This window comes from Solanum pennellii, chromosome 4 (assembly GCF_001406875.1).
Source record: "Solanum pennellii chromosome 4, SPENNV200".
Taxonomy (NCBI): Eukaryota; Viridiplantae; Streptophyta; class Magnoliopsida; order Solanales; family Solanaceae; genus Solanum; species Solanum pennellii.
Genome location: NC_028640.1, coordinates 14,371,731 through 14,382,853, shown reverse-complemented (window position 1 = coordinate 14,382,853; position 11,123 = coordinate 14,371,731). Strand labels below are relative to the sequence as shown.

The window sequence follows — 11,123 nt, the reverse complement described above, 5'->3', positions numbered from 1 at the left end:
AATAATAATAATAATAATAATAATAATAATAATAATAATAATAATAATAATAATAATACTAATGATAATAATAAATAAATAATAAGAATCATCCTCTCCAAAATGCTCTCGGCGTACGTTTACTAACGTGCGCAGTGAAGGTGGAAATGGCGAGAGGAAGAGGTAGAGGAAGAGGGCGAGGACGCAAAACAACAATTCTGGCAGTTGGTAGCTCAGTAGGAGCTCGTGTGGAAGCAAATGAGGAAAATCAACCAGAACAGACTCCAAATGTGGAAGTTAGGTATGAAGCTGGGCACTCTGTGATTTCAAAAAACACAAGAAATTTGAGTTTAAACTACTCACAGGAGAAGGAAGATGATCTCAACAACTCAGATCTAGATCAATCTGAGGACGGGAGCAAGATGGAAGGTAATGAAACAGTAACTGGCAGTAAGGGAGAACAAGTAGATGAGAAGAAGAAGGAACCATGGGTTAACATGTTTAAAAACAATAGAGTAGCTAATAATGGAATGAACTTGACGTACTTTCCTCCACAAATAGTGAATGGGCAAACCATGGTGCAGCTTGAAAGTGATGAAGTACAGATTGAAGAGGACAAATGGAAATATGCATTAATAGCTTATGTAATTGGTGAATGTCCGGGATTTAATACTATGCACAGATATGGAATGATGAACTGGGCTAAAGGGGAGAAGCCTGAGGTGTTTCTTCATGATGAAGGATACTATATAATCAAGTTTAAGAGCTTAACAGATATGAATGAAGTGCTATATTCAGGGCCTTATACGATTAGTAATAGGCCTATAATACTGAAACAATGGAGTGCTGAATTTGAATTTGGGAAGGAGTTCCTAACTGAAATACCACTATGGGTAAACTTTCCAAAATTACCTTTAAACTGTTGGGGAGCTGGATCTCTGAGTCGCATTGCTAGTGCAATAGGAGTGCCATTGTTTGCTGATGAATGTACCACTAAACAGACTAGAATTTCCTATGCTAGAATGTTGATTGAAGTAAATGTTACTAAACCTGTGCCTGAGAAGATAGTAGTCAAAGATCCAAATGGTAGAACATTTATGCAAGATGTTGTGATGGAATGGAAGCCTGTATATTGTGAAAAATGTCAGAGAATTGGCCATCAATGTCAAGATACAACATTGGAGGATCAGCCAAAGAAGAGAAGACCCTGGAAAAAAGTTACACAGGCCTGGCAGTATAAAGGGCCTATTCAACAGCAGGGGAAGGTAGTGGAACAAAGAAAGGATGTAGAGATCAAAGAAGGTGAATCTCACTCAGCACAGGAAGAGGAAAATATGCTAAGAAATGATCAGGTAATCCAAACTCCTGAAATAAGCTTAAGGCCTCATAATGGGAACACTCAGCTGGAGTTTAGCTTGTCAAACTTTCCAATGTTATCAGCTATCCCTATAAGGAATGGTTTTGAGAGTCTTATGAATAGCAAACTGGTGACATTGCCTGTGGATAGGGGGGGAACTTCAAAATCTTGCTAATGAAGTGGACCTTTTGGAATGTTAGAGGTTTGAATAAGAGATATAAGCAGAAGGAAATAAAGAAGTGCTTGCAGAATAATAAAGTTACTTTGGCTGGTTTAATTGAAACTAGAGTGAAAGAGAACAATGCTAAGACAACAATTAATAACATAGCTGTTGGTTGGAACAGTTTGAACAACTATAAAGAGGCAGTAAATGGGAGAATATGGATTATATGGGATGATAGCTGGTATGAGGTTAAGCTGATTACAAGTGCAGCTCAGATGATACATTGTTATATACAAGATAGAAGCAAAGGATTCCAATTCAATCTCACAGTTGTTTATGGATTCAATACCATTGAGCAGAGGAAGAGTTTGTGGAGTGAGATGATCCAGATAGAAAAAAGTGTTAACCATCCTTGGATTATTGTGGGGGATTTTAATGCTATGCTGTCTCCCAAAGATAGGTTAGCTGGAGTACCTGTCAATGAAAATGAGATAAAAGATTTCTCAAATTGTGTCAAGGTCTTGGGACTTAATGAGGTGCAATGGAAAGGTAATTACTATACATGGAACAACAAGCAGAGTGGTAATGCAAGGATCTCAAGCAGGATTGATAGAGCATTTGGGAATGATTCTTGGATGGATAAATGGGGGCATGTCATACTAGAATATGGCAATCCAGGGGTCTCAGATCATAGTCCAATGCATCTGATACTTCAGCAAAGCTACCAGCAAGTAAAAGTTAACTTTAAGTTTTTTAATATATGGACTGAACATGAATCCTTCTTGGATCTTGTGGAGAAAGTGTGGAAACAGGAGAAAGGAAAGGACTCAATGAAGATGGTATGGAATAAACTGAAGGCCCTTCAACATGTCCTTAAGCAGTTGAATATGAGAGAGTTCAAATTCATTAGCAAACAGATTGAAGAAGCTAGAATTGAGCTTGCAGAAGTGCAAAATCAACTCAGTGATCAAGCAAAAGATGAATTAATAGACAAAGAAAAGGAACTCCTTACAAAACTTGAAAAGTGGTCTATGCTAGAAGAAAATGCACTTAGGCAAAAAGCAAGAGCAATGTGGATTAAGTTGGGAGATGCAAACAATAAATATTTCAGCTCAGTGATAAAGGAGAGAAATAATAAGAAGCTCATCAGAAATTTGATGTCCTTAGATGGAAGGATGCTTTATGAACCCCAAGAGATACAGAATGAATTTGTCTCTTTTTACAAGAACTTAATGGGCACAGCAGCAGATAGATTACCAGCTATAAATACTCAGGTGATGAAAAGAGGACCAGTACTATCAAGACAGCACAGAATTCAGCTATGTGCAACAGTTACTGATCAAGAGATAGTAGAAGCTTTGAAGTCCATAGGGAATGATAAGGCTCCAGGTATTGATGGATATAATGCCTTTTTCTTTAAACATACATGGAGGATCATTGAACATGATGTTATAGATGCTGTTAAAAGTTTCTTCAAAACAGGAAATCTTTTTAAGCCTTTTAATTGCACACTTGTATCATTGATTCCTAAGGTTCACAGTCCAAAGAATGTGAAAGAGTTCAGACCTATTGCTTGCTGCACAGTATTGTATAAGATCATCTCAAAGGTGATTACTCAAAGACTGCATAGAGTCATGCATACTATTATATGTGATAGCCAAGCAGGTTTCATCCCAGGGAGGAAAATTGGAGATAACATTATCTTAGCACATGAATTGGTTAAGGCTTATACAAGGAAGAATGTTTCTCCTAGGAGTGTGCTAAAAATTGATTTACAAAAAGCATATGATTCTGTAGAATGGCCATTCCTAGAACAAGTAATGGAGGGATTGGGTTTTCCTGATCTATTCACTCAATGGGTAATGAAGTGTGTTAAAACAGTGAACTACACTATTGTTGTTAATGGTCAGAATACTCAAAGATTTGATGCAGCAAAAGGACTTAGACAAGGGGATCCAATGTCACCTTTTCTATTTGCTATAGCAATGGAGTATCTTAGTAGGTTGCTTAAAGGTCTAAAAGAAGACAAGAGCTTCAAATATCATCCCAAATGTGCAAAGTTGGAAGTGACTCACTTGTGCTTTGCAGATGATCTGTTGCTGTTTTCAAGAGGAGATCTAAATTCTATTAAGGCTCTTCAGAAATGTTTCATTGAATTCTCTCAAGCTTCAGGGTTGCAAGCTAACCTTAACAAGAGCTCAATCTACTGTGGTGGAGTAAAGATGGATGTGAGACAGCAAATTGTCCAACAACTTGGATACACAATAGAAGAGCTTCCTTTCAAATACTTGGGAGTACCATTGTCATCAAAGAAGTTGACTACAATCCAATGGTATCCACTTATAGAGAAAATCATGGCTAGAATAAACTCTTGGACAGCAAAAAAGTTGTCCTATGCAGGTAGAGCTCAATTAGTCAAGACTGTTTTATTTGGAGTACAAGCATTTTGGGCACAGCTGTTTATTATACCTACAAAGATTATCAAGGTGATTGAAGGGTTGTGCAGGAGCTACTTATGGTCAGGTGTGGGATATATAACAAAGAAAGCTCTAATAGCTTGGGACAGAGTGTGCAGTCCTAAATATGAAGGAGGCTTAGGCCTGATTAAGCTGGAAATTTGGAACAGGGCAGCAATAACTAAACTATGCTGGGATCTAGCAAACAAAGAAGATAAGCTGTGGATAAAGTGGATTCATGCATATTATATAAAAGGACAGAGGGAATGGAAGAAGAATAACACTGCAAGCTGGATGGTTCAGAAGATAATGAGTGCAAAGGCAACAGTTGATCAAGTTCAGCAAGCACAAAGCAAAGGAAAAGGTATACTACGACAAGCTTATCATCTCTTGATAAGAAAACAACAAAAGAGAGCATGGACATGCCTCATGTATAGTAATGCAGCAAGACCAAAGGCTTATATCATAATGTGGCTGATGATGAACCAAAAATTGTCAACTGTGGATAGATTAACTAGATGGGGACTTGAAGTAGATAAAATATGTGTACTATGCAAGAAGGCAGATGAAACTACTGAGCACTTGTTCCTACAATGTCAGTTTGCAAGGAAGCTATGGGAGAGTTTAATGAGAATGTTAAAGCATCAAGGTTCTGTACCAATGGCCTGGGAGCAGTTTCAACAATGGTGTGTCCAACATGGGAAGGGGAAGAGACCAACAGCTCAAATGTTCAAAACAGTTATAACAGAAGGCATATATGGCTTATGGATAGAGAGGAACAACAGAATTTTTGAGAGAAAATGTAGTAAGGAGGAGAGTATAGTAAAAGAGATTGCTTGTGTTACTATAGCTAGAATTTCTAATATTGTTTCAAAGATGTATTTCAAGTGAAAACTTTAGCTAATAGTATAGGGATAGTGTAGTATGTTTATTTCAAGATGTTAGATGCTACTGTGTTAGTAGCATGTTTTGTAATGTCGATTCTGGTAATTAATAAAAGTTTAGTTACCAAAAAAAAAAAAAATAGGAGAAAATGAAAAGGTAAGAAACTTAAAATGTTATTAATAACAAATTACAATAAAAAAANTTGACAATAAGAATCTCTGACAACATTTTCTTAAGCTTTTGCGAATTTTAAAAATAACTCATAATATCAATCACAAAAATGATATTTCACAATAATAATAATAACACACTATTAAAAGAATTTCTTATAATTACAATTAAACTTTCTTACAAGCATTTCATCAAAATCATACAAGAATTCAAGAATTTAGAGTTACCTCGTATTATTGATTCACCACAAAAATAACTGCTACGATCTACTGATTAACAAAGTTAATAAACAAGTATTAACTTTAATGAGTCACGAATTGGAACCACGAACAAAATTCTAACTCTAACCTAAATTTCAAAAGAATAACTCACTTTTCTTCTCCTTAATTTTTGCTCTTGCGTTTTTTTCTCTCGTCTTTCAATCTCCATTTTTTTTCTATTCAACTGAACGTGTCTTTTATAATAATTTTGGCTGAGAGTCTTGTGCTAATTAAAAGGAACGTAATAGAGTGAGACTAGGAATTAATTTGAAATATTGTTGAGGGTTTTATGCTTGGGAAATAATTAAATAATTAACCTACTAAATAACAATAATAGGAAAATTAGTTTTTCGGAGTTTGATGTTAATTAAGATAAGGAGAAGGTAATTTGATTATGTAGAGCTCTTCTTCTTTTTTATTTTTTATTTTTTCTTCTACCATTATTTTTTAAACTAATTAAAAGTTGAACATTTATAACAAATATCATAAATTCATAACTTTTTATTATTAAACTAATTAACAATTTATTTATTTTATTTATTTTAAATATAATTTTTTTTGAAATTGGTGTTAAATCTTTATATTTGGTAAAAAATTAGGTGTTTACATTATGCCCCTCTTTGCTTGAAAAGATGAAGAGTTTTCATGCAAAGACGTGAACAATGTGACTAATTTTTTACTGAAATATTTATGCCAAAAACTGTAAAAAAATTTATAATAGAAAAGAGGTTTGACTGTGTCCTAACTTTTGAAAAACTACCTATCCTAAGTTAATGATAAGAAGTCAGGCGTAGTTCCAATGAGTTAGGTAGTCGAGTGAGGTTTTGTCGAGATTTCGGTTCGTAGCTCCAGCTTTTACATGAAATAACAAAATGCAGAAGGAAAGATATGAAATCCTATCTACTCCGATAATGTTAAGTCTTCATTTTGCTTTTTCGGATATCGATTCACCCTCTTTGGTAGGTTCATCAATTATGAACTTTGCTCTAGACATCTGAGTTTAAGATTTGAAACTTCATGACTTGACTTCAGCTACTGACGTTCTTCCGCATGATATTCTTGAAAACTTGTTTTCTTGAAAGGATGAATTCTTTTATTTTGGATTGCAAATTTGTGTATTATGTAGAAACTTGCACTCGAAATAAAATTTTCTGCATAGTTTGCAATAGAAAATTTTGTGAGTTATTGATGAAAGCTATAAAAATCTATACTAATAATAAAAATAATGTTTTTGTAGCATATTACAAAATGTAAAAAATAAGACAAAAGGGAGTTTTGTACCCAAATTGCAATCAGGGGTTATTATGCCCTGTGAAGACATGAAAAAAAATAGTGGTTATTATGCCCTATATGCAACCAGGGGTTATTGTGCCCTGTGAAGACATGAAAAATAAAATAGGGGTTGTTGTGCAGTATATGCGATCCAGGGGTTATTGTGCCCTCTGAAAACATGAAAAATAAGATAGGGGTTATTGTGCCCTATATGCAACTAGGGGTTATTGTGCCCTGTGAAGACATAAAAAAATGATGGGGTTATTGTGCCCTATGAAGACATAAAAAATAAAATAGGGGTTATTGTGCCCTATATGCAACCAGGGGTTATTGTGCCCTGTGAAAGTAAAATAGGGGTTATTGTGCCCTATATGCAACCAGGGGTTATTGTGCCCTGTGAAAGTAAAATAGGGGTTATTGTGCCCTATATGCAACCAGGGGTTATTGTGCCCTGTGAAAGTAAAATAGGGGTTATTGTGCCCTATATGCAACCAGGGGTTATTGTGCCCTGTGAAAGTAAAATAGGGGTTATTGTGCCCTATATGCAACCAGGGGTTATTGTGCCCTGTGAAAGTAAAATAGGGGTTATTGTGCCCTATATGCAACCAGGGGTTATTGTGCCCTGTGAAAGTAAAATAGGGGTTATTGTGCCCTATATGCAACCAGGGGTTATTGTGCCCTGTGAAAGTAAAATAGGGGTTATTGTGCCCTATATGCAACCAGGGGTTATTGTGCCCTGTGAAAGTAAAATAGGGGTTATTGTGCCCTATATGCAACCAGGGGTTATTGTGCCCTGTGAAAGTAAAATAGGGGTTATTGTGCCCTATATGCAACCAGGGGTTATTGTGCCCTGTGAAAGTAAAATAGGGGTTATTGTGCCCTATATGCAACCAGGGGTTATTGTGCCCTGTGAAAGTAAAATAGGGGTTATTGTGCCCTATATGCAACCAGGGGTTATTGTGCCCTGTGAAAGTAAAATAGGGGTTATTGTGCCCTATATGCAACCAGGGGTTATTGTGCCCTGTGAAAGTAAAATAGGGGTTATTGTGCCCTATATGCAACCAGGGGTTATTGTGCCCTGTGAAAGTAAAATAGGGGTTATTGTGCCCTATATGCAACCAGGGGTTATTGTGCCCTGTGAAAGTAAAATAGGGGTTATTGTGCCCTATATGCAACCAGGGGTTATTGTGCCCTGTGAAAGTAAAATAGGGGTTATTGTGCCCTATATGCAACCAGGGGTTATTGTGCCCTGTGAAAGTAAAATAGGGGTTATTGTGCCCTATATGCAACCAGGGGTTATTGTGCCCTGTGAAAGTAAAATAGGGGTTATTGTGCCCTATATGCAACCAGGGGTTATTGTGCCCTGTGAAAGTAAAATAGGGGTTATTGTGCCCTATATGCAACCAGGGGTTATTGTGCCCTGTGAAAGTAAAATAGGGGTTATTGTGCCCTATATGCAACCAGGGGTTATTGTGCCCTGTGAAAGTAAAATAGGGGTTATTGTGCCCTATATGCAACCAGGGGTTATTGTGCCCTGTGAAAGTAAAATAGGGGTTATTGTGCCCTATATGCAACCAGGGGTTATTGTGCCCTGTGAAAGTAAAATAGGGGTTATTGTGCCCTATATGCAACCAGGGGTTATTGTGCCCTGTGAAAGTAAAATAGGGGTTATTGTGCCCTATATGCAACCAGGGGTTATTGTGCCCTGTGAAAGTAAAATAGGGGTTATTGTGCCCTATATGCAACCAGGGGTTATTGTGCCCTGTGAAAGTAAAATAGGGGTTATTGTGCCCTATATGCAACCAGGGGTTATTGTGCCCTGTGAAAGTAAAATAGGGGTTATTGTGCCCTATATGCAACCAGGGGTTATTGTGCCCTGTGAAAGTAAAATAGGGGTTATTGTGCCCTATATGCAACCAGGGGTTATTGTGCCCTGTGAAAGTAAAATAGGGGTTATTGTGCCCTATATGCAACCAGGGGTTATTGTGCCCTGTGAAAGTAAAATAGGGGTTATTGTGCCCTATATGCAACCAGGGGTTATTGTGCCCTGTGAAAGTAAAATAGGGGTTATTGTGCCCTATATGCAACCAGGGGTTATTGTGCCCTGTGAAAGTAAAATAGGGGTTATTGTGCCCTATATGCAACCAGGGGTTATTGTGCCCTGTGAAAGTAAAATAGGGGTTATTGTGCCCTATATGCAACCAGGGGTTATTGTGCCCTGTGAAGACATAAAAAAATGATGGGGTTATTGTGCCCTATGAAGACATAAAAAATAAAATAGGGGTTATTGTGCCCTATATGCAACCAGGGGTTATTGTGCCCTGTGAAAGTAAAATAGGGGTTATTGTGCCCTATTTGCAACCAGGGGTTATTGTGCCCTGTGAAGACATAAAAAAAAATGATAGGGGTTATTGTTCCCTATATGCAATCCAGGGGTTATTGTGCCCTCTGAAGACATGAAAAATAAAATAGGGTTATTGTGCCCTATATGTAATCAGGGGTTATTGTGCCCTGTGAAGACATGAAAACATAGATTAGGGGTTATTGTGCCCTATTGCAACCAGGGATTATTGTGCCCTGTGATGACATGAAAACATAGAATAGGGGTTATTGTATCCTATATGCAATCAGGGTTTATTGTGCCCTGTGAAGACATGAAAATATAGGATAGGAGTTATTGTGCCCTATATGCAATCAAGGATTATTGTGCCTTTTGAAAACATGAAAAAATAGAATTGGGGTTATTGTGCCCTATATGCAACCAAGTATTATTGTTCCCTGTGAAGAAATAAAAAAAAATAATAGGGGTTATTGTGCCCTATATGCAACCAAGGTTTATTGTGTCATGTGAAGACATGAAAATATAGGATAGGGGTTATTGTGCCCTATATGCAACAAGGGGTTATTGTGCCTTGTGAAGACATGAAAAATAGGATAGGAGTTATGATGCCCTATATGCAACCAAGGGTTATTGTGCCCTGTGAAAATAAAATAGGGTTATTGTACCTTATATGCAACCAAGGTTTTTTTTTTACTTATATTATTATTAATTATTATTTTATTTTATTTTTATTAGTACATTGACCAATCTAAAAATAAAATAAAATGCCCCACATTTTATTAAGAAACAAATAATCCTTTTTATTGTTTTTTTGCATATTATATGAGAGACAAGGATTCAAAAACTTACCATCGCGGCGTTTGTCTCTAGCAAATTACTTGCACGATTTGTCTTTATAGCTCTTTCAGCCTATAACTTTATCTTGATTGTGCTCATGCCAAGACGGAATGTCATCATTTGATAAATGGTGTCATTCGTGATTTTTTACCAAGTAGACACTCTTATCTTTTTATTGTCGTCTTATGGTTTTCGTGAGAGTTTTCACTCATAAGACCCTCTTATTTTTTTATTTCTTTTTTTTTTTGACATGCAATAGGCTACAATGTCATGTTTCAATCCTTGGAGATTTGAAACAGCATGATCATTATTTTATTGAGTGATTAGACTGAACCTCAATGAAGGACTGCCTACGTATCCTCTTAGGAATCAGGTCGAATATAGTTCAATAATTTTTTTTTATTTTTTTTGATTTATTTTTAGAAATATAATGAAAAAATAGGAAAATTAATTAGTTCATGTTTGATAATGCCTTGACTTTAGTTGGTACCAACAATTAGTATTATGCATATGAACTACATTCAACTAATTTCAAATAAATTTGAGGTCAACTTTGAGTAATTTATATAGTTTCAAATTGTATCTCAAATATGCTTAAGTAATTACAAGATCAATTTATCTTGTCAAAATTATGGAATAGAATTATTTGTATCCTCTTGTTTCAAATGCACTCTCAACATATGAAAGTTCTACTTCACAAAATATAATAATTTAGATCGTAGGCCATTTTTGAAAGTCACTCACACTCGGAAAGATATTCAATGCGTGAGATTAAGATACCATATACTTGTCCCTCATGTAAGCATCCACTAATATGAGAACATAAAAAATGAGAACAAATAAGACTTGTCATTGGCTTTTAATGTAGTCTTAGGGAAACGTAGGATATTCATTTGGGATAAAGTGATATTTCCTCCTTAGAATTTGCACGATGCTTTTGATATTTTTTTTTCATTTTTGCATTTGACCTTTGTTTTCTTGTAAGCTCTTTCTCATTTATTTTTTCTCTTCCTTTTTTGATTCGGGCTAAGTTCTAGACGTGATTTAATTTTCCTATTTTTTCATTATATTTCTAAAAATAAATCAAAAAAAATGAGGTCAAATTTATTTTATCCATAACTTTAAACAAGATAATTTCTCAAGTATGACATAAATATATTGAGAGATGCCAATAGAAGTCTATAGGACACAACAAAGTTGATCTGTCTTACCAAATAGTTTAACATTTTTTTTCTTATGCATAATCCTAAGCATGTTGTTACCAACCAAGTCAAAGAAAAAATCTATATTTTTTTTTGCCCCAGTTTATGTGACTAGAATTTTTTAGATTTTTTCTCGGTTGGACCGAACATTACAATAAGGTTGCCTATGTATCTTATTAAAACAAGAATCAGGTCTAACG

General features: G+C 35.7%; 1 protein-coding gene across 1 annotated transcript; it reads left to right on the top strand.

Annotated features, from left to right (window-relative positions):
- Positions 1-146: 146 nt before the first annotated feature.
- LOC107016532 lies at positions 147-1,511 on the top strand. The gene has a single exon (XM_015216972.1). It carries the CDS (start codon positions 147-149, stop codon positions 1,509-1,511), a length of 1,365 nt encoding a protein of 454 aa, XP_015072458.1.
- The last annotated feature ends 9,612 nt before the right edge of the window (positions 1,512-11,123 follow it).